The 26,745-nt window shown below is 37.0% G+C and overlaps 1 protein-coding gene and 1 long non-coding RNA gene across 3 annotated transcripts in view; one reads left to right on the plus strand and one right to left on the minus strand.

Moving 5' to 3' along the window:
- Positions 1 to 1,016: 1,016 nt before the first annotated feature.
- C3H5orf34 (chromosome 3 C5orf34 homolog) overlaps positions 1,017 to 26,745 on the plus strand; it is a 32,299-nt gene continuing 6,570 nt past the window's right edge. The window contains exons 1-11 of the mRNA XM_004265949.3: positions 1,017 to 1,136; positions 4,641 to 4,874; positions 5,027 to 5,116; positions 7,439 to 8,082; positions 10,170 to 10,271; positions 13,774 to 13,897; positions 19,416 to 19,507; positions 20,685 to 20,754; positions 21,407 to 21,577; positions 23,240 to 23,334; positions 24,685 to 24,783. Of these exons, the coding sequence (XP_004265997.1) occupies positions 4,680 to 4,874; positions 5,027 to 5,116; positions 7,439 to 8,082; positions 10,170 to 10,271; positions 13,774 to 13,897; positions 19,416 to 19,507; positions 20,685 to 20,754; positions 21,407 to 21,577; positions 23,240 to 23,334; positions 24,685 to 24,783 (1,682 nt within the window). The 5' untranslated portion in view covers positions 1,017 to 1,136; positions 4,641 to 4,679. The remainder of the gene's footprint in view (positions 1,137 to 4,640; positions 4,875 to 5,026; positions 5,117 to 7,438; positions 8,083 to 10,169; positions 10,272 to 13,773; positions 13,898 to 19,415; positions 19,508 to 20,684; positions 20,755 to 21,406; positions 21,578 to 23,239; positions 23,335 to 24,684; positions 24,784 to 26,745) is intronic.
- LOC125963925 (uncharacterized) lies at positions 1,130 to 25,826 on the minus strand. Of its 2 annotated transcripts, none has more exons than XR_007476376.1 (3): positions 25,625 to 25,826; positions 25,399 to 25,483; positions 1,130 to 3,145 (listed from the first exon to the last, which is right to left on the minus strand). It is a non-coding gene; the product is annotated as an uncharacterized LOC125963925 (long non-coding RNA). The 2 variants fall into 2 exon arrangements; XR_007476375.1 differs by lacking the exon at positions 1,130 to 3,145 and adding an exon at positions 7,872 to 8,006.

Consider the following 26,745-nt stretch of genomic DNA (forward strand, 5'->3'; position numbering starts at 1 on the left):
ATTCTTAAACCAAACTGGCTTTTTTTTTCAGCCCTTTTAAGGGGCCAGATCTTTCTTTGGGCCTCAAAGCCTTAACACAAGGCTGTTACCTCTGCTTGAAACACTTTCCCCCTCTACTTGGCTAACACCTACTTAGCCTTTGGATTTCAGTGAAAATATTTCTTCAGTCTAGGTCAGGTCTGCCCACTACATACTCCCACAGACCTCTGTATTTTATCTTAGGAACACTTATCACAACTGTGATCAAATTATTGTCCAGCCGTTTCTTTCCAGTTAATCTCTAGCCCCCATCCTCAACCCTGGGTCTCATTCGCTGCTTTATCCCCAGCACGCCCAGCACGTAAAAGGCTCTCCATAAATACTTGTTTTAATGGAAATAAATAAATATAGCAGACGCGTCCACTCGCCATTGTAGAAAAAGATTTAAAAGGTGCAGAGAAACTGTTGAAAGTCATTTTCTGATACCAAACTAGGAAAAGAAGGTCTCTATCTTTGCCCAATTTTTTTAACAGCTTTATTGACGTATAATTGCTTAGATTATTTAAATAACCATTACTCCACTAAATTATACCTCTGTAGCTATCTCGGATAGACCATCAGAATGCAAGTCCCAACCAGGTTTGAAACAACCAGGTCAGACCAGCTCCTGGTGGGGTACCGGAAGTAAAAACCGGAGAGGAGGGGACCAGCTTCCGGACTGGGAGCCCCCGCCTCCCCTACTTCCGGTCCCGTCCCCCGATGCGAGCGGGGGGCGGGGTCAGGTCGGGACTTCCGGTCTTCATTTGTAAAGTGGGGCGGCTTTTCTAGGATGCGGGAAGGTTTGAATCGCAGTTGTTTGCCTTCGCTTCCTCTCCGGGGTCAGAGCTGTCGATGCTGCTGCCGCTGCTGCTCCGCTCCTCTGACTCGACGAAAGACCGCCAAATACTCTCCCTGTCGCCTTATTCCTCTCGGTTATGATTGTTTTCTTTCATCGAGAAACATAACTTGCTGGTAATTTGTTAAACTCAAAACAAATTCCTCGAGAAGCAGTTGTGGGCGGGCGCAGACGTTTCTACTCCGACCATTTTGGCAAATTAAAAGCACAAGGGCCGTTGATTGTCCTCATTTCCACTTTTCAACTCAGAACTGCTTGCTGTGTGAGTTTAAGATGTTGGTGGTTGTTTTGATGAGGCTTTTTCTGTAACTAGATAGCGCATTTTGAAAAATGAGGTTCCCGTTTATGTCAAGAACAAACTTGTGGCTTTTTGATCGTTAAATGTACTCGGACGTAATGTGCTGGGTAGTGAAAACACAAACAGGAATAAGACAGTAGAGATGAGGCTGGAAATTTAGGTTGGAGCTGGATTATTTTTTTTATGATGCCAGGAACTTTAGACATTTCTACTGTTTCTTGTGTATGCTTGATTATTTAAATAATCTAGACAACAATTATACCCCAATGAGCTGTTAAAAAAAAAAAGAAAACTTGGGTAAAGATAAAGACCTTTTTCCAGTTGTTATCAGAAAATATGTTTTCCAACTGTGTATCTGCACTTGTATTTTCAGAAATAGCAAGTTGATATCATGCATATATATGATACGTATAGCTGCAATATAAATATATTTATTGCTATGAATATTTATTGCCGTTTAACAAGTATGTAGACAAGTGATGTAAAGCGGTTGGTATGGTCGGGTTGTGGAAAGTTACTTGTGAGGGCAGTACTGGAAATGGATTGGAGAGGGGAAAAATTGGAAAAAGGTCCCAGACAGTCTACAGGAATGGAGGGGAAAGTTGAGGCCTGAAATAGGAAAAGGAGGAGCCAGATTTATGGGGGAGACTGACAAAATCAACAGGACTTGTTACTTGGATGTTAAGGGAAACACTGAGAAATCAAATATTGCTAACATTGAGATGCCATTAACTCAAATTGCAAATTCAGGAGGAGCAAGAATTTTAAAATTCACTTATATATTCTTATATATTACTTATATATTTATCATTAAAAAAAATTTATTGCACCCTTATTATTGGCCAAGTATTGTTTTAGGTGCCAGGGATAGAACTGTGAATAAGACAGATGAGGGCCCTGCTCTGATTGAGTTTATGTCCTAGTGGGAAAAGACTAAAAGCAAGTAAATAAATAGAACAGTTTTGATAGTAATAGATATTATGAAGAAAAACGATGAAATGGTTAAAAAGTGATTGGGAGATGGTTGGGAACAACTTTAACTGGTCAAGTTAGGCCTTTGAAGAAGTTAGATATTTGTGCTGAGATATTAACGGTGCCAAAGAACCAGCGATGTGATGAGCCAGGGAAAGGACATGCTAGGCGGAAGGAACAGTGCAAAGGTTCTGACATGTGATACAGCTTTCTTAAAAAAACATTAAAAAGGCCAATGTAGCTAAGTTGTCCTGAACAAGGAGGAGAGGGTTAGGAGATGACATTGGAGAGGTAGAAGATGACATTGGAGAGGTAGATGGGGGCAGGTTGTATGGCTTTTATATGCTGTGGTTAAGAATTTGAGTTTGGGGCTTCCCTGGTGGTGCAGTGGTTAAGAATCCACCTGCCAATGCAGGGGACACGGGTTTGAGCCCTGGTTCGGGAAGATCCCACATGCCAAGGAGCAACTAAGCCCATGCACCGCAACTACTGAGCCTGTGCTCTAGAGTCCGTGAGCCGCAATTACTGAGCCGGTGTGCCACAACTGAAGCCCGCGTGCCTAGAGCCTGTGCTCCGCAACAAGAGAAGCCACCGCAATGAGAAGCCTGCGCACCACAACGAAGAGTAACCCCCGCTCGCTGCAACTAGAGAGAGCCCATGCACAGCAAAGAAGACCCAATGCAGCCAAAAATAAATAAATAAAATAAATTTAAAAAAATTATTCAGGTTTTATCTAAGTGCAAATGTTGGGTTGTAAGTCAAGAAGGGTTAGATCTCATTTTTATTTTAAAAGGTCCCTCTAGCTACCGTTTGTAGACTGGCCTCCAGGGAGTTGAGTGAAAGTGAATTAGGGGGTATTACTGAAGTCTGCTTTTGGTGGGAGTGATTAAGTTCCATTTTAGTCATGTGGAGTTTGATGTATCTGTGGAACAGGGACATGAAGAGAGGTCCTGCAGGCAACTGGAAGCTCTGGAGAGAGGTCAGGTAGATTTGGAAGTTCTCTAGAGAAAGAAAATGATTAAAGTTGTGTGAATTTCCTCAGGAGAGATCATTTAATATTGGTTTAATATTTACTTATATGCTGACATATTCTGCAAAAGATTATAGGCTATATCATATGTAGCTAATTATATACATTGAAAAGGGGTAAGATTTTTTTAAAAAAGCAAGGGTGGGCATAAAAGCAACATGAGTGTATCTAGTAAGAAGAGATGAAATGGGGACTAACTAAGGTCAGGTGCTGATGAATCCTTGATTTGAGAGAATGGTGAAGAAAAGGAATGATTAAACTAAAAAGAGCAATAGATATAGAGGGGGTGGTGGAGGAGGGACCATGGCGCACCCCCCACCCTTTTTTTAAAAAATAAGAGGCAGAGGAAGAGGAAGTTTGGTGCAAGGGAAGATAGACAACATTGTCACACGTTGACCAGTTTAGTAGGGTGAAGACTGAAGTCATTGGGTATAGGAAGATACTGGTAACCGTTGTGAAACAATTTCAGTAGAGAGGTGGAGGAGAAAGCTGGATTGCAATTCATCGAAGATTGTTGGGAGAGAAAGCTGACACTGAGTGGATACTATACCTGAGAAGTTTATTGGTAGGAAATAGAGGTAAACTGGGGAAAGTGGTATCCATGGAAAGTTTTTTTTTTCTGACAGGTGAAACTTTATCACCTGAGTAACAGGAGGAGATGATGTCCTGGATGGAGTTAGTTTTAGAAAGAATCATAAAATTTACTGAGCTCCTACAAGGCAACATTCACACTACTGGCACTGTCATACATGTTGTCTCATTTAATCCTCACAACGATCCTGTTACCCCCATTTTACAAATAAGGAAACAACCAACCCAGCCAACCTGTGGTTTGTAGCTATGAGCTAGTGGAGTTGGAACCCAGCCCTCCATTCCCCTTCCGTCACACCTATATGGGAAGTGTAAGTGAAAATAGAGAGACATTTCAGAGGTAAAGAAGAGGAAATTGAATTCAATGAAATAAGGATGAATCTAACACACTAGCTGGTTAATTAGCTTTCTGAGTCGTGACATCGATCTACTTCCTTAATGGCAGGCTAGGGGCAAGAATCCAGGTGTTCTTTTCCCTTAGGCCTAATAGTTACTTTTCGCCTGCCTTTTACATGTCCTACAAATGATTTGATGTATTCTTTTTGCGAAGATGGAATTTGCTTGTTATTTGAAATGAGATACTGAGCATACAATTTTCAGAAGTTAAACTTCAGAAGTAAAGCTACTAAAATGATAAGGGCATTTATAACTTGGTGGGCCATCTCCCTCTCAGTTGTCTTCCACACTGAAGTAGAGCCCTTGGGGTTAATGAAGGCATTCAGATCACATAAGCATGTATAGCAAGATAATCACTTTTCATTCAACAAAAGTAAATGCAATGGCAATTTTGTGTTTTGCTTATGTTCACTTATTTTGATAGAACTTTTGTACATGAAGAGAACTATTTGGTGCTACTGTATTTCTTATTTCCTCAGCCTTTGCCTTGGAAGGACATTTTAGCCATAGTCACAATAATGGCGGCTGAAGTGCAAATAGTACTTTATGAAGATGACTCAGTGGAGGTACAATATGTTGATGGTTCCAGATTGCAGCTTTCTCCCTGTGGCTCTGAATTTTTATTTGAAAAAGCACCTCCTATTTCAGCACATCCTTTACAACAACCAGAAAGAATTCGCCAAAGGACACACTTTGTTATTAGCACGTACCGAGTAAGTAAAGATGACACAAAAACTACTCTTTTTAATACTAAAATATTGTTGAGGTGGCCAGAATATGGAAAGTAGTTAGTATTCCGGATTACTGTCATTCTAAATTGATTTTCAAATCATTTTTTTAAATTACTTTGTATTTCTTTTTGTAGGAGCAGCTACAGCGAGCCCTAGATTTCCGTAACTCCTTTGCTACTTGCCCTTTTTTATCTGAAAGCATCATACCTTCTGAAAGGAAAATGGTAATATTTTTTAAACTTCATTTTTAAAACAAATATTTGAGGACAAGTAATTACAAACAGGTAGTTTAATATTTAGTCTTTTTCTTCATGACACTTTGAGCATAGACATGTTGCTATAGAACACAGGCCTATATATTTCCACAGACTAGGGTGTTTTGATATTTTGTACATTGAGACACAGAAGTTATATAGTTTCTCTCTCTGCCTTTTTTTTCCTTTAACATCTTTATTGGAGTATAATTGCTTTACAATGTTGTGTTAGTTTCTGCTGTATAACAAAGTGAATCAGCTATACATATACATATATCCCCATATCCCCTCCCTCTTGCGTCTCCCTCCCACCCTCCCTATCCTACCCCTCTAGGTGGTCGCAAAGCACCGAGCTGATCTCCCTGTGCTAGGCGGCTGCTCCCCACTAGCTATCTATTTTACATTTGGTAGTGTATATATGTCCATGCCACTCTTTCACTTCGTCCCAGCTTACCCTTCCCCCTCCCTGCGTCCTCAAGTCCATTCTCTATGTCTGCATCTTTATTCCTGTCCTGCCCTAGGTTCTTCAGAACCATTTATATGTGTTAGCATATATATGTGTTAGATTCCATATATATTCCATATATATGTGTTAGCATACGGTATTTGTTTTTCTCTTTCTGACTTCACTCTGTATGACCGACTCTAGGTCCATCCACCCCACTACAAATAACTCAATTTCGTTTCTTTTTATGGCTGAGTAATATTCCATTGTATATATGTACCACATCTTCTTTATCCATTCGTCTGTCGATGGACACTTAGGTTGCTTCCATGTCCTGGCTATTGTAAATAGTGCTGCCATGAACCTTGGGGTACATGACTCTTTTTTTCTTTTTTTTTTTTTAATTTATTTTCTTTTTGGCTGCATTGGGTCTTTGTTGCTGAGCGCGGACATTCTCTAGTTGTGGCGAGTGGGGGCTATTCTTTGTTGCGGTGCTCAGGCTTCTCATTGCAGTGGCTTCTCTTGTTGCAGAGCATGGGCTCTAGGCGCATGGGCTTCAGTAGTTGTGGCACGTGGGCTCAGTAGTTGTGGTTTACGGGCTCTAGAGCACAAGCTCAGTAGTTGTGGCGCATGGGCTTAGTTGCTCCGCGGCATGTGGGATCTTTCCAGACCAGGGCTCGAACCCGTGTTCCCTGCATTGGCAGGTGGATTCTTAACCACTGCGCCACCTGGGAAGCCCTGTGCCACACTTTAGATTCCACATATATGTGATATCATATGGTATTTGTCTTTCCCTTTCTGACTTACTTCACTTAGTACAGTAATCTCTAGTTGTATCCATGTTGCTGCAAATGGTATGAATACTTCCCTTAATTTTAGCACACTAACATCTGTACACATAGATAGCACTGTAAATTTACCAGGCTTTCTTGACAGTAGTTTTCGTAAATCTAAGGTTTTATATAAATGGAAGGTGAAATGTGTAAATTGGCAAAAGCTTAACTGATTAAAAGACTGTTATGTGACACTTGCCATTTTTATCTTATATGAAAAGATGCAACAGGCACTGTTACCTGTTATGAATCTGTTTGCTGTTGGTCCAGATCAGTTTACCTTTGAGTAATTCGGTTTTTTTAAATGTTACCCTTTAAGGCACCCGGAATTTAGTGTGTGCTGTACCTGGCGCTATGTAGGACGAGTACCTTATACATGTTATCCTATTTAGTCCATGTGATAATCCTTTGAGGTAGCATTTCCCAAATGCTGTTCAATAATTTCAGTACCATTTATTAAATATGTAATTCGCCCTTTCCCCCCTTGTTTTGAAAACCTTATGTTATCGTATGTAACATTTTGAGATATGGTTGAGTCTGTTTCTGTGTTCTCTAAATCGTTCTGTCAGTGATTGTTATGCTGGTTCCATACCATTTAGGTTATGATTGCTTTTCATACAGTAGTGCTGGTCTTCCCTCATTTATATTCTTTTTCAGAGTAGACTTTTGGAGAGGGGCTGCAAATCTATTTATCTCTGATGCAGTGTACACTTTAAATCAAAATACGTTTAACATTAAATATAACCAAGATGATTTTTCTTTTCTGTCCTTTTTGTCAGAGTGTGTGTGTGTGTGTGTGTGTGTGTGTGTTTTATGTCTACTTTTCTAAGAAATAATCTTAACAATATCAAGTGCTCTCTGGAAAACCATATATAGGCTGACATTTTTCATTCTTTCCAGGTAGTAGAACACAAAACTTTAAGAGCTTTCTTAAGTAATATGTAAGTATCAAATGTATGGAAAAAATTGGACTGTTAACAGAAAATACCATCCCTTTTTCTCCCCTCAACTCAGCGTATCTTCACTGACATCTCAGAAGTAAGATGGCCCGATCTTGATACTGATGGTGGCATGATATGTATGCAGAGTGGCACCGTGAAGATATCATCTTTAGATGGTCACGCATACCTTTGCCTGCCCAAATCTCAGCATGAATTTACAGTACATTTTTTGTGTAAAGTAAGCCAGAAGCCAGACTCATCTATAGTACTGTCAGAAAAAAATAATAAAGCCAAAAAGGACAAACTAGTTGAAAAAGCTGGCAAAATCTGTACATATGGAAGTTTTTCAGGACAGAGACTGAAGAATAAAGAAAATGAACTTTATTATCAGATCACGAAATCCAAAGAACCTTTAGAGAAGAGTTGTGTAAATGGAACTGAAGGGAGGGAGGCACTGTCTTCACCTGGGACAAAAGACACGTGTGTATACACGTGGGTAAAGCAGTGCTGGTCAGTGGCCTCCTGTCCGGAGGAATGGGAATATCCTTTGTCTTTAGCACTTCGTTTTCATAATAAAATCAGCAATATGTCTGGAACTGATGCAGATATCACCCAGAAGAGAATTTTAACTTCTGACGTTTCTGAGGAAAGAGGAAAAGAAGTTTCTGTTCTTCCCAGGGCCCTGTTACTAAGCTGTCCTGTCCCACACCTGCACAGGTAATGGAAGAATGACTTATTTGTCCTAATGCTTTTGTCAGAACCAGACCTACCTAAGGATCATTTTTCTTTCGGAATCATCTGATACCATTCATAAGGAAAGTTCAGTTGATCTAAAACTTTGCTTGTAACGGATAGTAAATAATGTCCCCAGCTAATGTGTTGCTTATATTTCTTACTTCACATCCATGCATTGGATGTTGGTGGAAGGCTGACTACACTGGGTACTTTGTTAAGCATGGAGACTGTAGAGATGAAGAGTCCCTGCTTTCTAGGAGCTTAGAGTCTAGTAAGGGTCACTATCACTGAAAAGATTATTAAAGTGTGGTAAGTGACGGCACAGAGCTCTGTGGGAGCGAGCCCTGGGAAGCATCCGCTGCTGCTCAGTGGAACCTGTTAGTTCTGTTGCTGGAGCATGGACCTGACGTGTGTGATCATGGGTTCTTTCTTTCATACATAGCCTCAGAGGACACCCTTGTCTTTGATTAACTGACTGTAAATATGTCCATCTTCAACAGGGATAAACATGGAGAGGCTTCTGGCTGGCTAGGTACAGACCTTTTACCTTCACTAAGAAATGAATAGCCTAATGGTTATAGATTTGTAACATGAACTCTGCATAAGTAGTGTAGTAATAATGATAATAGCTAACACAGAGCACTTACTTTGTGCCAGGCATGGTTATACTTTACCTATTTTGTCCTCATAGTAACCCTATGAGGTAGGTACTATTATCAACCCCATTTTGTAGAGGAACTTGAGACACAGAAATGTTGAATAACTCAAGCACGGTCTCACACCTAGTGCTTGTAGAATTGGGATATGATCCCAGGTAGTCTTCTGAGTACATATTTGTTATTGGAAACAAAAAATGGGAATGATTTTTAGCCCTGTCATGATTAAGTAGTTAGAATTGGGAATTCCAGTATTATAAGTACACATCAAAAGAGATTTATGCTTCTAAATTAACAGTTTTTCAATAACTTGCCACTGGCCTTGATTGAAATCCATTATCCTTAGGCATGGCTTAACAGGCCTTCTGTTATATGGTCTTTTCGTGGGTCTGTAATCCTCACCACTCTTGCCCTTGCTTTCTCTACTCTTGCTAAACTGGACTTCTTGCGGTCCATAGAATTCTTGCCCAAGCTTTCTTTTACCACGGCACCTACTCTTTCCATGCCAGGAACACTCCTTTTATCTCTCTCAGCTCGCTAACTTATGCTCATTTTCAGGTCTTAGCATAAATAAGCCTTTCTTCCTTAGGGTCATTATTCTGAAGTCCCTAGATTGGATTAGGCTCTATACAATCCCATAGCATACAGTAATTCTCTTTTCTTTATGTTCAGTATCTACTACTTTATGTCCCTGCTAGACAGAATCTCCATTGAGGGCAGGGACCATGTCTGCTTTCTTGGGTGTCATATCCATAGTGTGTATTGCACAGTGCCTGGCTCACCATAGATATTTCAGTAAATATTTATTGTTTGAATCCTAAATTTTAAAGGTTAGTGAAACTTAATTTATGTATTTATGCTGAGATTCAATAATGAGATTATTAAAAATACTAAGAAAAATACATGGAAAAATAAGATTACAATTGACTCTTGGACAACACGGATTTGAACTGTGTGGGTCCACTTATACACAGGTTTTTTCAATAAATATAGTGCTGTATTTTTATTTTTCAGATCTTTAAATGAACTAAGTATGGGGGGAAAGTTTGTGTTCGATTAGAGATCACAATTTGGGGAATCAACAGAACTAGGGTTTGAGTGCTGATTTTATCCAAACTGTTTCAGCTTCCTGCCCTTGGGTGAGTCATTTATAAACTCCTTTGTTTTTGAGGCAGAGATAACAGTACTCGGTTTTCTACTGCACTGGGGTTAGTGCCCCCAACCCCCATGTTGTTCAAGGGTCAACTGTAGTTTTAAATTTCATTAATGCACTTTCATATTAATTTTTACTTTTCTTTGATCTAATGACTTAAGCAAGAAATAAATCTTACTACAGTAGCACTGTTCTGTTCACTTCTAAAGGTAATTATGTTAGGCAACCAGAATTAATAGCTTGTATTTTGTCCTTCACAGGTGGGAGTTTTGTGATTCGCTTTCACAGAGACAATTTGTTGAAGAAGAATATTCCTATCCTGAACTAGTGAAAGTGGTTTGGTACAAGGGTATTACCTATAGGTAAGGCACTTGTGTTGCATTGGGAGCTATTTAGCAATGTCACAGAGGGTATAGGACTACCCTTGTGGATAGACTCCCCCGTGAGTACAGTTTTGCCTAGGGCCACCATTCTCCTGTGTTTGGCCCTGAGTTTTACAGATCTCTATGTGTACTAATAAAATTTCAATTAAATTAAATTTAAATTTAATTAAAACTGAATAAAATTTAATTAATAATTTTATTAGTCCACATAGATGTCTTGTGACTAATTCACATTAACCATATTCACAAGATTTTTGTGACAACTCCAAAGCCAATGAGGAATTAGTTTTGCTTGTGAATGAAATATTTTGCCAGTTATTTAGGATACCCCTTCTAAGCAATAGGGGATCTAGTCATCTGAATTAGTCACGTCAGAAGGATGCCTGTTGAGCATGGAATTAGAGGAGAAGTTAGCTAGCCTAGAAGAGATTTCAGCCACTATTCATGCCACAAATATTCACTGAATGTCTCCTCTGTGTCTGCACTATTCTATTGAATTATCCCTATTCTACCACAAAGTACACCTCGCTAGTGACTGGAATACTAGTGTTGGCTAGATTCAGAGTTTCACTTCTGTAAATAATGCTAGAAGAGATCTGTGAAATTTTTGTTCTTTGGGGTCTCCTTTTCCTGCATGAAAACCACCCCTTTCTCTTTTTTTTTTTGTTTGTTTTTATTTGTTACTTTTATTTAAAAAAATTTTTTATTGAAGTATAGTTGATTTACAATGTTGTGTTAGTTTCAGGTGTACAGCAAAGTGATTCAGTTATACATATATATGTATGTGTGTGTATATATATATGTATGTGTGTGTGTATGTATATACATATATTCTTTTTCAGGTTCTTTTCCCTTAGACATTATTACAAAATATTGAGTATAGTTCTCTGTGCTATACAGTAGGTCCCTGTTGGTTATCTATTTTTTATATAGTAGTGTGTATATGTTAATCCCAAACTCCCAGTTTATCCCTCCTGCCCTTTCCCCTTTGGTAACCACAAGTTTCTTTTCTATGTCTGTGGGTCTGTTTCCGTTTTACAAATAAGTTCATTTGTTTTGTTTTGTTTTGTTTTTTAAGATTCCACATGTAAGTGATATCATATGATACTTGTCTTTCTCTGTCTAGCTTACTTCACTTAGTATGATAATCTCTGGGTCCATCCATGTTGCTGCAAATGGCATTATTTCATTCTTTTTTAAGGCCAAGTGGTATTCCACTGTATATTATACCACATCTTCTTTATCCATTCATCTGTCAACGGACATTTAGGTTGCTACTGTGTCTTGGCTATTGTAAATAGTGCTGCTGTGAACATTGGGGTGCATGTATCTTTTCAAATTAGAGATTTCGTCTTTTCTGGATATGTACCCAGGAGTGGGACTGCTGGATCATATGGTAACTCTATTTTTAGTTTTTTAAGGAACCTCCATACTATTCTCCATAGTGGCTACACCAATTTACATTCCCACCAACAGTATGGAGGGTTCCCTTTTCTCCACATCCTCACCAACATTTGTTATTTGTGATCTTTTTGATGATGGCCATTCTGACTGGTGTGAGGCGATACCGCATTGTAGGGTTTTTTTTTTTTTGTTTTTTTTGCGGTACGTGGGCCTCTCACTGTTGTGGCCTCTCCCGTTGGCGGAGCACAGGCTCCGGACGCGCAGGCTCAGCGGCCATGGCTCACGGGCCCAGCCGCTCTGCGGCATGTGGGATCTTCCTGGACCAGGGCACGAACCCGTGTCCCCTGCATCGGCAGGCGTACTCTCAACCACTGCGCCACCAGGGAAGCACCCTCATTGTAGTTTTGATTTGTATTTCTCTAATAATTAGCAATGTTGAGCAGTTTTTCATGTGCCTGTTGGCCATCTGTATGTCTTCTTTGGAGAAATGTCTATTAAGATCTTCTGCCCATTTTTTAATTGGGTTGTTTGTTTTTTTGATATTGAGCTGTGTGAGCTGTTTATATATTTTGGAAATTAATCCCTGGTCAGTAGCATCATTTGCAGATATATTCTCCCAGTCCATAGGTTGACTTTTCGTTTTGTTTATGGTTTCCTTTGCTGTGCAAAAGCTTTTAAGTTTAATTAGGTTTAGAGAAACTTAGAGAAATTAAAGAAACAATTCCATTTACCATCACATCAAAAAGAATAAAATACCTAGGAATAAACCTACCTAAGGAGACAAAAGACCTGTACTCCGAAAACTGTAAGACACTGATGAAAGAAATTGAAGATGACACAAACAGATGGAAAGATATACCGTGTTCTTGGATTGGAAACATCGACATTGTTAGAATGACTATACTACCCAAGGCAATCTACAGATTCATTGCAATCCCTATCAAATTAGCAATGGCATTTTTCACAGAACTTGAACAAAAAATCTTAAAATTTGTATGGAGACACAAAAGACCCCAAATAGCCAAAGTAATCTTGAGAAAGAAAAATGGAGCTGGAAGAATCAGGCTCCCTGATTTCAGACTATACTACAAAGCTACAGTAATCAAAGTAGTATGGTACTGGCACAAAAACAGACATATAGATCAATGGAATAGGATAGAAAGCGCAGAAATAAATCCATGCACGTCTGGTCAATTAATCTATGACAAAGGAGGCAAGACTATATAATGGAGAAAAGACAGTCTCTTCAATAAGTGGTGCTGGGAAAACTGGACAGCTACATGTAAAAGAATGAAATTAGAACATTCTCTAATACTATATACAAAAATAAACTCAAAATGGATTAAAGACTTAAATGTAAGACTGGAAACCATAAAACTCCTAGAGGAAAATATAGGCAGAACACTCCAAAGAGTGTTCAAAAGATAAGTTGCAGTGATGTCTTTTTGGATCTGTCTCCTAGAGTAATGGAAATAAAAACAAAAATAAACAAATGAGACCTAAACCCACCCCCTTCTGACAATATGTTCTTCATATATGTTTCGATAAAATTGACTTGGCTTAAGTTTTTATAAATTATATACCCAATACCTTGGGTATTGGGTATATACCTTGCAGCCAGGTACAGTCACCTTCTCTTAGGGGTGGCTCCTTTTACACATGGCTAACCTCATCCATCAGGTATTGATTCTACTAGTTTCATTTTTACAGAATAATATTATTTTTAGGCTCTGGAGTTGTCATATTTAACTCCTATGCAGTGGGCATTGCTTTGATGACTATAATGTACCAGCCACTGTGAGTGGCAGCGGGATACCAGGATGATAAGACAAGATGCCTGACTTCTAGAAGTTGAGCTTAGTTGAAATAGATACATTAACCAATTCTGGGTGTTCTGTTTATTTTTTTCAAAAAAATTAATTTAGCTGGTTGATGTGCAGAGTATGAAATTATCCATTTTTTTTAGATAGGCAAAAAAAACCCTCATACTACCTTTTTTTTTTAATATGATTGCCATCATCTATATGTTAATCTCAATGAGAAAAATATTTTTTTAATGATTATTTCTTTTCCTTAGACTTACCCACAAAAATATGAGCTCAATAGAGGTTTATCCTGGAGATGGATCTGTTTTCAAATCAGAAGGAGCTTATTTGGGAAACTATTTTATATATTATTCCATTCAAAAAGGATCAGAAGAGGTAAGTTGACAATGAGGTCTCAGCTCAAGAAGATTTTTGGTACATGGCTGTTTATAAATAATTCTGACTATATATATATATATATATATATATATATATATATATATATATATATGGGAAATTTGATCTTCTATAAAATTTCTTGCTACTACTTCTTAGTCTAGAGAATTAATATAATCTTACTGCCAGCATTGGCACAGTAATTACTAACCGCCTTATTTTTGCTGTATTCTTATCCAGTATTCTGTCATCCATTTGCCTAAGCAGTTTGTTTTTAAATCAGAAATTAAATTTCTTCTGTCATAGAATTTATTAATAGGAAACACTGAAACCAGCAATATTATTTGGAATCAGTATATTTCTTTGAATTAATATTTGCATATTAAAAAGCACATTCTTTTCTCTCCACATACAATTGCTTGCATATTTAAAACACCTCTTAACTCCTAAATCTTCATATACAATTAGAACATTGAACAGGATCGTTCTGTTGTTGAAAACAGTGAAACATAACATGATCTATTTAATATATCAGACCAAAATGTAATCATGTGGAAATTTTGTTAATAGTCTAAATTTGCTTGTTCCCAGTCTGACATTTGAAATCCACCCTTTTATAGGGATTACTATAGTATCACACAGCTTTGCTTCGCAGGATGGAACATAATATGTTTTCTTTCTCTATTACAGAGTATTTGAGTGATAAGATTATCACGGTTGCTAGGAAGAAGACTTAAAACTAGAGCAGATTTTTTTTTAACTAGGGAAAATTTCAAACATATGCAAAAGCAGAAAGACTGGCGTAACAGACCTTCATGTACCCATTACCCAGCTTGTTCCATCTATACTTCCCACTGCCCCCTCCACTTCCTATTTATTTTTAAGTAAATCCCAAGTATCATTTTATTCATAAATATTTTAGCATATATTAGAGCAGATTCCCTGCTGAAGTCTATTTGTAGGAAAGTATTTATTCAATAAATATCAATTGAACATTCATAGGCAGGCGCTCTGTTAAGCACTGGGTAAAGATGAAGCGTTCTTGCAGTCAAGAGTTCACAGTCTAGTAGTCAGTCAGGCAAACAGGCAAATGAGATGAAAGCATGACCAGTAGTGTGTGTGTGTGTGTGTGTGTGTGTGTGTGTGTGTGTGTGTGTGTGCACGCACGTGTGTAGTGCATGAGATGATTCAGTAAACAGGCAAATAGAATGGGTATGCATATACATCCACACTACTGACTGCTATGTATCGAGAGTTCAAAAAACTACAAGGCAAATACAGAACATCTTCCTGGAGCTTCAGTTTTACTCAAAGGTGTCGTGGGGAGGGGGTGATAATTTTTATACTGAAGCAAACATATCACATGTGCTTTGGAGATAAAACAAAACTTCCAGACAAGTTAGTTGTGCCTTTGTGGTGGACTGCTTTGGGCTTTACACACTCAGACCCCAGTGAGCAACACATTCATTCTTCTCTGTCTACTTGAGTGAAAAGATTTAGAAACAATTTGCTTTCTTTTGGGAGTAAAATTGTTTGCTCCTTACTTTAACCCATATTCCAAAATAAATTCCAGGTGGATTAAAGGGCTAAATGTAAGAAACCAAACTTTATATTTATTAAAAGAAAATAGAAGGACAGTGTTTATAGTGTTGTGATAGGGAAGGCCTTAAGTACAATACACAAAACCAGAAGGCATAAAGAAAAGTTTGATCAGCTTGAAATTTTTAAATGTATGTTAAATTTTAAATATTTAACTTTTGTTAAATTAGATAAAGTAAAAAAGACAAAGGCCTGGAAGAAAATATTGTACACTATAAATCATTAATAAAAAGACCAGAAAAAAACCTAACAGAAAAATGAGCAAAGGATAAGAATGATTATGCCATGTAACCCATAGTATTTGAAAACATGTTCAACTTTACTACTTGCATCAAAGAAATGCAGATTAAAATAACACTGATATAATATTTTTCACTCATCAAATTGTCAAAAGGTTGATAATATCTACTGCCAGCAAGGGTATGGGGGAAAGGGGTGCTTTCATAGTGTTGATTGGAGTGTAAATTGATTCAGCCTTCATGAAGGCCAACTTGATAATACCAAGTAAAATTGGCTAGAAATTCTGCTTCTAAGGTATCTATCCTAGAAAACTATGAGCACATATATACAAAGAAGCATGGCCAAGGATGTGGACTGTGGTCTTGTTTGTAGTAGTGAAAAACTGGAAGTAATCTAAATGTTCATCAGTAGAAAATGGTGAAATAAGCTGTGGTGATCAGGTCATGGGAATGTTGGAAGCAGTTTAAAAGAATGAGGAAGATGTAGACGCATAGAAAGACAGATACTGAAAGATCTCCAAAATGCTGTTGAGTGAAAAAAAAGTTGCATGAGAAGATGTACAATGATATCTTCTGTGTAAAGAACAAAAAACAAACCCCAAACCCAATTATATTACTGTATATAATACACGTGTAAATGCACAGGGAAAGATCTGGGCAGATAAAAACTAAACTGAAGTGGTTACTTTTGGGGAGGAATCTGGGATTTTGTGAGGGAGGAAGAGTCGGGAGGGGCTGAAATCTTATATTTTTGAACTCTTCCCCCCCCCCCCAAAATGTAGTAATGTATCATTGCTTGTATAATTAAAAATTTAAAGAGGAAAGATTGACAGGGACTGACAGTGCTTCCATAGAGATAAACACTTGGTGCTTTGGGTCCACATAAGGAAGGGTACCTGACCCTGTTTGGGAGGCTCCAGGAAAGCCTTCTGGAGGAAGACATGGCAGGAGGAGTTATACAAAAGAGGGATGGATGTTAGAGGAGCATATAGCTAAGGGAACACTGTTCTTGCTCAACTCTTTGCATGGCTGGCCTTTTGTCATTAGAATTTCTATTTCAATGCCACCTCCTCAAGGAAGCTTTTCCTGACTATCCAGCTTAAAGAAGCTACCTATGACACTCCCTATCAAGGTACCCTCCTCTTTTTTTCTTCTTGGCATTTAGTACTTTGTGACATTTTCATATTGATCAGTGTTTGTTTACTAACTAACCCACCTAGAGGTAAGCCTTGTCTTGTTCAACACACTATTTTGCTAGTGCACAGAACAGTAGATAAATGTCATCTAACTGGAGGCAAGAGTCTGGGGCCAGTATGGAATGTTGAAGGAAATGAAAATGCTGTGGTAGGCTGTAGTAGACTAAAACAGAGGTAGAATGGTGGGGGAAATGTCCACAGAAGAGATTAGACCAAGTTGAGCCAGTTCACTAATGGAGCATGAGAAACCCTATTGCTTTTGGAGAGCCACTGAAGGATTTAAGTAGGGAAGTGACATCATATTTTTGTTAGGTCTTTTCAGAGGAAGGTGAACTGAGATGGGGAAGCAGTGGCACTTCGAGCTGTAGAACCAGTTAGAAGACATGTATAGTAGTGCAGAGAAGGAAGTATTAGGGCCAGGCAGTGGTAATGAGAATGGAAAGATAAGAATGGACCCAAGAAATATTAAGGAGACAGAACTAATGACTGAACGGGATATTGGGGATGGGGAAGGAGTTGAAAATGATGCCAAGTTATTGAATTAATCAGTGAGTGGTGGTACCAGGCACTGGATTAAACCAAAAAAAATTTTAAACCGAAAGTGTATTGATGATGGCATTTTTTGAACATACCAAGAGATTTCCATAAAAGATTTAAATTCTATTATAGTTCAGTCCCATCTGCCTGATAGTAATTGAAAGAAACTCTTAATTGTAAGATGCATCTTTATTTGAGAGAGGTTAAATTGTGAAAAATAAGCATTTTAGAATTGATGAAATTAAGCAGTGGAAAAAGACAAGAACCTTCGAGGGACTCAGTATCCGATAGAGAAGGACATAAATAATTAAGGTGTGATATTTTGAGTGCCTACCATGTGACTTAGCCCACTGTACTAATAAATGCTGAGGATACAGAGGTCAGCAAAACAGATTCAGCCCCTACCTTCATGAAGCTCCATTCTAGCAGAGAAGACCAACATTAAGTATAAAACATTAAATTGAAATTGTAATGGAAACCAAGAAGCAGGAATAGAGGTTTTCTGTGCTTGTAGACATAACTAGGGGATTTCACCTAGCGTATGGGTCCTCCTTAATGGCTTCCCTGATGCTGAAGGAAAAGTAGGAGTTAGTCAGACAAAGGGAGGCAATGGAGGCAGGGAGCTGAGTTCTAGGAAGAGGGAATAACATGTAATGATTGACATACCAGAGGTAAATATGAAGTAGGAGGGAGGGAAAAAAAATGCAGATTTTGAAGGGAAGGTAATTCCATTTTGACATGTTGAAGTTGAAATGTCTTTGTAATATCCGGTAGAGATTTAGATATTCAAGTCTACAGTCCAGGATAAAAGAGGAGAGATTATTTTTTGAGTACCATACTATAGACTAAATTTTGTCCCAGTTGCTTTATATATGTATTATTTTATTAATCCTCGGGACAATGTGGATGGTAGGTAGTATCCCCATTTCATAGGTTGTAGGCACTGAGACTTAACACAAGTTTGTATAACCTGCCCATCATTATAGTAGTAAAAGGCACACCTGTGATTTGAATCCAGCTCTGACTTTGAAGCTTATTTTCTCTTACTGATGGTAGAGTATGGGCAACACTCTCTTGTGGTTCAATTCAGACCTCTACTACTACTTAGCCCTCAAGCCTCAGTTTCCTTATCTAAAAAATAGACATTAATATTTCATATCTCTCAGGATTATTTTGAGGAGTAAATGAGATAATCCTTTGTAAACTACATAGCATAGCACCTAGCACATAGTATCATCTGTTTAATAAATGTTAGTTGTTGCTGTTGTGATATTTATTATGAACACAGTTTTGGACCCTCCTGGGATTACCCAAGAAGAAACAGGAAATCAGAAGAGAAGGCTGGAGACAGAGTCCTGGTAAACACTAGCATGAAAGAGTCTCAGAAAGAGGAAATTCAGAGGGAATAACAAAACAACATTTTTTTCTAATTCAAGAAGTTGAGCTTGTAAATAATAATATTGTCTTACACAAACTAGCAGTTGTTCTTCCATTAATAAAATACAACAAAACGATATAGCCATTCAATTAAAATAGTAATTAAAACAGTTTTTTAAGCCTATTTAGCCGCCGCCTTCTTTTTTTTTTTTCTGTCTAAAGGGAAAAAGGGGCTTATGGTAGGTTTCCTGTTAATGCACAGGGAAATTAGTTTGTTAATTTGAGTACAGCCAAGATTTAAATTGAGCAGTAAGTTATAGGCTATTAGAATGTAATTTTTGAGTAGGATAACTTTTGATAGGAGGAATTCTAGACTTTAAAAAAAAAAGGGAAAATGGAAAAGCATCATAAAATACCTTTTAAAGTTACCTTTTATGGGCTGTTGATTAACTTAAAAAACTGCTTGCCTTTTCACTGTATAAATACATATTTTAAGGAAAAAAAATAGCTAAGTAATAATGGCCAAAATTTATTATTGAATCTTTTTTAAAATTTTAAACTAATTTTCAGAGAGAAGAGAAAACTTATTCAGTAAATAACCTTCCTCCAGATAGACCAGGAAGTCCATTTTCTGTTTGTTCTCTAATTAAACAGGCAACCAGGTAAGTGCTTCACGTTCAACTGAATCAAGTGTTATGTGTCTGAGACACTTGATACATTTTCTAGTGGTTTGGATGAGATTAAGAATTGGTGGGTACAGTGGAAATGTCTTTAGTAAAATCTGTCAACTTTTCTGGTCTCATCATTTATAAAATAAAGTGATCACAATGTCATTATAAGAGTACTTCTTGGCATTTCCCTGGTGGTCCAGTGGCTACCACACTCCCAATGCAGGGGGGCCCGGGTTCGATCCCTGGTCAGGGAACTGGATCCCACGTGTTGCAACTAAGAGTTTGCATGCCACAACTAAAAGATCCTGCATGCCGCAGCTAAAGATCCCACATACCACAACAAAAATCCCTTGTGCCACAACCAAGACCCGGCACAGCCAAATAAATAAATAAAGATTAAAACAACAGCAACAACAAAATCCCAATTATTTAAAAAAAAAAAAGTACTTCTGGCTTTGAAATTTGAAGTTAAATATGGAGAAACATCCACATATGGCAAGCAACTGCTGGAAGAAAATAAGTGCCTTTTCTCTAGGTAAGTGTGGCATCATTATTGTTCCTTGGAATCAAGTTGAAGATTTGATGATACATTTGAATTTTCATACTTCTTTATTATCCTAGGAGTAATAACGATTTCTGAGAATGAACAGAAGGTGAACTGTAGTTTGGTTCTTTGGTTCATATGTTTTTTAATTCATTAATCAGTCTGTGGCACTGAGAGGAATGAAAGTGGATTGTTGAATTAAATTATTTGTTTTATAAACTTATGTTTAAGCAACTTCTAAAGTAGATTTGAAGGAGCAGAACTGGTCATTTGATTTTCTAGGGACAGTTGATTCACATCCCCACCACTCTTAGACTATGCTAAACCTTTCAGGTGCTGTGAATCTGTCACTTCTTAAAAAGGAGCAAATTCTGAAAATCCTCTCCATTTGGAGTCATTTCATTGCTAAAAATTAGAGGAATAACCTTAATTATGTAAGATTAGCACAAAGGGAAGCAACAGTAGTAGTTCCCTTCTAGGGGCTTAAGGAAGAAAGAGGTCCAAACGTATTTTTGTGGAAACGAGTTACTTGCCTAAAATGTTGTATAGCAGTGAGAATGGGTTGCTAGAATTGGAAAATGACATTATTTGCAAATGTTTACGTAGTATTTTTCTTGTTCACAGAATTCTTCAGCATTGTGCCAAGATGAAGCTTTCTTTAAGCCATAACTATCATATATGCTGCTGGAAAATGGTATCTTAAATTATTTTAAAAGCAAGATATTTTTAATTGCTTTATTATTTGTATACATACATATAAGTTCAAATTACTTTCATCTAAGTCATGTGAGAAAGTCTTTGTAATATTAATACTGGTTTATTTAAAAAATCCATTTAATAGATAAACACTGCAAAACTGGGCTTTTATGTTATACTTTTACTGTATATAGTTTGTTGTTTCTTTTTTCTTAGAGGGGGAGCACAGGGGAATTGATTGGATTTGAAGTATGTGAAAACATAGTTATTTTGAAACATATTACAGTATTCATTCTATTTCCATAACTGTAAAAGTAAATTTTTTTTAATGCTGACTTGGAAGAAGTGATTCTCAGACCTTGATTTCTGTATCTATACTGCTTTGATTATAAACCTATATGTTGCTGTAGTTCCTAATCTTTGTCTATTTTCTATGTAAAGTTCAGCAGAATGGTGACTTTCCAAAGGTATTAATCTGCTTACAATAGACTCTTTTGGGTAGCCACTTCTGGAAAAGTCAAAACATCCATAAGGGTTCTACAATATTCAACTTCTGAATGAGAATCTGAAGTTGCCTCAGTGTTCATTAATCATTTCAATCTTATTAGTGGATAACTGTCTTTCCTGCTATTTTTATTTTCTGGTTTTAGGTACCTGGGATAAATGATAGCAATATACTGCCTTTGCTTTTGAGAGAATCGTTCATACCCAACGTGGGAAGATTTCTTGCATACTCTGATGACAAAGTACATGCTGTCTTTTTAGATGGCATTACTCTAACCCTGAATTGGAATTTCAGCTCTCTTATTGAAAAGAGACAGGTAATTATACTTCAGACTGAAATCTATTTTTTATTTATTTATTTTTAATCTGTGGAAATAGAAAATGAAGTACCACAGTATCTCTATTTTTTGAAGTATAAAATCTGTCAAGAGGCTTTACTGATCTCATTGGATTTCCTAGCAGAAATCAGAAAGGTGTGACAAATCGTCATTTTTATAAATGTAACTCATTATAGAGAGAGGGACTAGTATTTTTGTTCTTTTGATAATTATCTATATAAGGGTGGTGGTTAAATAATACCCATATCCCATGTAAAACAAAACTTTTTTTTTTTTTTTTTTGCTAGAAAGGAATTAGCAAAGGAAAGAAATCAGAGATTAGGTCAGAGGGAGAAATGTGAAATCAGGAACTATTAATCTGACTTATTTTAAAGGATCACTTCAGCTATTAAGAATAAACTAGAGTCCATAGAGAGAAGTATGGAAAACAGAAAATGTTAGAATAAAAAAGAAGCAAAACATCATGGAGCATTGAACCAGGATGGTAACAGTGAAGGTGGTGAGAGGTGGTCAGATTCTGGGTATGTTTAAAAACAGAGCCTGCCTGGAATTATTTCTGCCTTGCAGCACAATGTGGTGGGACACAAACAAACTTTGTTTCCAAAAAAGACTTGGGTTCAAATAGCAGCTCTACTGCTCATTAAGTCTATATTACCTTGGCTATCAGCTCTCTAAATCTCAGGGTGGAGGTCTATAAAATAAAAATAGAATTATATACTCTAAAGCATTGTTGAAAGGATTAAATAATATGCATAGAGCACATAGCAGGACTTCAACAAACGTGAGCTCTTTTTCTTCCTATTATTATTACTTGTTGGAGACATATTTAAAATACAAAAGGCCCAGGAAGTCACATCTGGTGGACATTTCCTGGAAGAATTTTTAATAAAAATAAGTTTCCAAAATAAAGTGGATATCCATAAAATATGAAAGATTAGTGCATCTTTTGGTGTTCTGAAACTCAATTTCCAATGTGTATGGGGTGGGTGAGGGGCTCCCCACACTAACGACAATTCTGACATGAGCAGAGTTCCCAAGAATTCAACTGAATTCTGATACCATCTACACAGAGATCGCATAAGATTCCACAAGTTAAGAGTTCAGTCCTATAAGACTGCCCCCATCTCCCTAACACTTCAGATGCCAATTGTAAGCCCATGTTATTACCTGTGCTTCTGACTGATGGGGCTAGAGATTGGGGGTTCTAACATTGCAACATGGTATTGTTACCTGTACTTCTGACCAACTGGCTATAAATCACAGGTTCCCGCAACCTTCTCCTTGGGTTCAATTAATTTGCTACAGGGGCTCACAGAACTCAGAGAAACATTTTGCTTACTAGATTACTGATTTGTTATAAAAAGATATAACTCAGGAACAGCCAAATGGAAGAGATGCATAAGGTAAGGTATGGAGAAAGGGCACGGAGCTTCCATGCCCTCACCAGGTATACTACTCTCCCCAAATCTCCAGGTATTCACCAACCTAGAAGTCCTCAAACAAAACTTTTAAGTTAGTCAAAATAAAGTTTTAATGATTCATCTACTTCTTTTTTTTTTTTAACTGAAAATTAATTAAAAAGAAGGTTTTGTTTTTCAGTTCTAGAATACTAAAACTTTCCTTTCCTCCTTGCTTCTTAAGGTAAATCGAGGTCTCAATTTATGTTGGTGTAAGTTAACTTTTCCTGATGGACAAAATCAGTTAATTCAGATTCAACACCCTGGACCATATGAAAGGTACTGGAAAGCAATTAAAAAAATAATTTCATGTTAGTAAACAACTTCCTTTTAGAGAGGAAGCATAAAAACATTATTTAAATGTTGTATATATTTTTAGTTTTTCCATGTGGAAAATGCATAAAGTCATTTCAGCGGGTTTCAGTAGCTGCATTGTTTTTGTTTTTGTTTTTGTTTTTTTGGCCATACCGTGTGGCTTGTGGGATCTTAGTTCCCCAACTGGTGATCGAACTCACGCCCCCTGTAGTGGAAGCGCAGAGTCTTAACCACTGGACCTCCAGGGAATTCCTCAGCAGGTTTCAGGGTTTACAGTTATATTGGTCTCTAGCATAACTAAATAGATCAGGTCAGCTTTAATCATTTCCATTTGTATTCTAGTGATTTTTCAAAAGAAATGTGTTATAGATATAACTGGCTTGCTGTGGAGGTTGGACTGTGGTCAGCTGTGTTAACCAGTTAACTAATTAATCCCCTAACCAATTTAAACTAAGGCTTACAGCCACAAATAACTAAACTTATGTATTATTTCTGTAAAGTGAAATCAAACAAACTAGCTAACGATTATTCTTAAGATGGAGAAGATTCTTGAAATCAGCTTTTTATGAATATGCTTTTTCTCTTTTGGCTTATGTAATTTGTTATAATAATCATTCTCTTTGTGATGTTCTTGACATGTTAGTGATTTTACTTGAGGATGTTCACAAAACAATTGCTTTTTTTACCTCTTGAATTTATTTTTCTGTTGGGAGTTATTGCATTTTGGTTTAAATGCTCCAACATTCATTGCTAGTTTGAATAATTTGCCTCAAAAGATAGTGTCTGTTTAGCAAACATTAACTATTTATTTCAGCCAGTCACTCCAAATCATTCGTTTTATTGAACTTGATACTTGTTTTGTGTGTTTGATGAGTTATGTAATTCTGGATGTGTGTGTGTGTGCATTAACAGGTGTGTTCTGGTTTAAATTTTAGAAAGCAAATGCTCACTTAGTCTTGTGTGTAAAGACATTTTCATGATAAAATTTAATGAAATTCATTTTACTTTGAAAAACTAAAAGGAGAATTTAGGTATTAGAACTTTGAATGAAATCCAAGTGTTAACCTGTGTTCTGATTCTTAAATCTCATCTTTATTAATCATATATGTGAGTAAATCATCTTATTCCTGATGAATGAGAAAAGCTTGCTTTTTCTTTTTCCAATGAAAACGATTTAAAAATTGCCCTACTTTAGAATTTTTTCTTTATTCTTTTTTCCCAAACCATCTTAATGATTTTTCCAATTTTTAAATGCTTTTATAAATATTCTACAAGTTCGTTTTTCAAATATCTGTCTTAATGTATTCAATCTAGATATGTGACAACAGTAATATCATGGTGCAGAAGACTGACCCAGACTAGTCAGAAAGAAATGCCTACACATCCTTCATCTTCTGTTCCGGAAGAAAACTGGTATTTGTATTTATTTTAAACTTAATCTGTGTAGAAGAGCCAAGTAATCCTCAAAAATTAAAATGTTAAAAGGTAAACTGACTCTTTTTCCCAAAAAAACTTTCTCTTAGTTAAATATATTTAACTCCTATGATGTTTTGATAGCTTAAATCTTGAAAATATCTTTAATTGGATATCTCACTTATTACCTTTCATCATAGTATATTTCATCTGAAGATTTGAAAACTTCATATCAAAATGGGTGACTCTTTTAGTGTAATAAATTCATCCTGAAAACTTTATGGAAAAATTTAGAGGATATATATTTTTTTTATCTTAGTAATATTAAAGGAAATAAAATGTTGACTAACATAACAAGCTTTCAGGAAAAGTTGATTTTTAAATAATTTCTATTATATTAATTGCCTCCCCCAAATTAATTGATAAATCAACAAATAAAGCAAGATTTCAGTCCCTCCTGTGTGCCTTTCAGTGTGTAGGGGACTAGAACTGGGCTCCGAAGGAATATTTAGGGAAATTAAGACATTTTAGGGAGGAAGCAAGGGCAGAGGTAAAAAAGGGTATTTTGGCTTGTGGAGATAGTAAGAAGTTAGTTTTTATGGAGCAGACACTTACCTGCTTGGGTGTAGTGTGACTCTGATGGATAGGAATAGACCTTGTAATCAATAGAGGAGTTCAGACTTCATAGAATTACAAGTTCCTATATGGAAAAATGACAGGAAGAAAGAGCCTTAGGAAGGTTAGTGTCACTGCAAGAGTATAATCTGATTATATTGGAAAAGAAGGATATCAGGAACAATTTAGGAAGCTTTAAATTAAAGTAAGTTGTAAGAGGACTTACCTGGTGGTCCAGCTGTTAAGACTCCGAACTCTCAATGCAGGGGGCCCAGATTGGATCCCTGGTCAGGGAACTAGATCCCACATGCCGTAACTAAGAGCCCACATGCTGCAGCTAAAGATCCTGCGTGCCGCAACTAAGACCTGGCACAGCCAAATAAATAAATAAAAAGAATAAAGTAAGCTGTAAGGTGTCTTAGTGCATGGTGCATGGTGAAAAAATATATATACAATAAGCTTGATTCTTATCACCTTTTCCTAAGTTACTTAGAGAAAGAGGTACAATCAAATCAGTAGATGTTATCTGAATATCCAGATATCTTAAGGATTCAGCTTTCCAGGTCCCGCTCTTCAGCTACAGTTTAGGAGCAGAAAAGTTGCCTTAATAGCTAGCAAAAAACATAGTTGGGAAGAAAGGGAAATTGTACATGGCTATAAAATTGGTTACTTCATCATTGCTCAGCTGGCAAAGTTTGTAAAATGCTAGGCTTTTTATGTGAAAGCTTAGAAGAGGTAACTGTCAAGACAAACTGAGAAGTGAGGGGGTAAGAGAAGTACAGATTGGTGAAAGCAGCTATGGGTGGAAGCAACGCGGAGCAGAGGGGAGACAGGAATTGAGGAGTGGGGAGGGGAGATACAGCACTTGAACAGCTCCATTCCCCTCCCAAAGCCTAAGACATCTCCACAGAATCAGATGATTCTTGTTTTCTTGTCAAAGTGGATAGGTTGAAGGGAGAGAAGAGATCGCATAATAAACAGTTACCTAAATTGTATTTCAGCTGTAAACATAATATACAGCTACCTAAATTGTATTTCAATATTTTATTTCCAACTCACCCTATATTATTAGCTTACTCGTTCAACTTTTTAATAGGAATGCTTGTCAAAAAATAGTACAGGAGATATTTTATAAGACGTTGGTTTATCATATGAGTGACAGCATTAAAGGTAGTTTGTATGGTTCTGGGTGTACCCAGAAAATGTGTCTCATGTTTAAAAAAGGCAGGGGGAGTGTGTTTTGCAATGATGAAGAGTCGGCGGGTTTTGGAGTAAGTCACATCCAGGTTTTTACTACGGATGCTTAAAATGATGAAAGGTCTCTTTTATTCTCCGTTCATAGGCTGG

The sequence above is a fragment of the Orcinus orca genome, chromosome 3, assembly GCF_937001465.1.
Source record: "Orcinus orca chromosome 3, mOrcOrc1.1, whole genome shotgun sequence".
NCBI lineage: Eukaryota > Metazoa > Chordata > Mammalia > Artiodactyla > Delphinidae > Orcinus > Orcinus orca.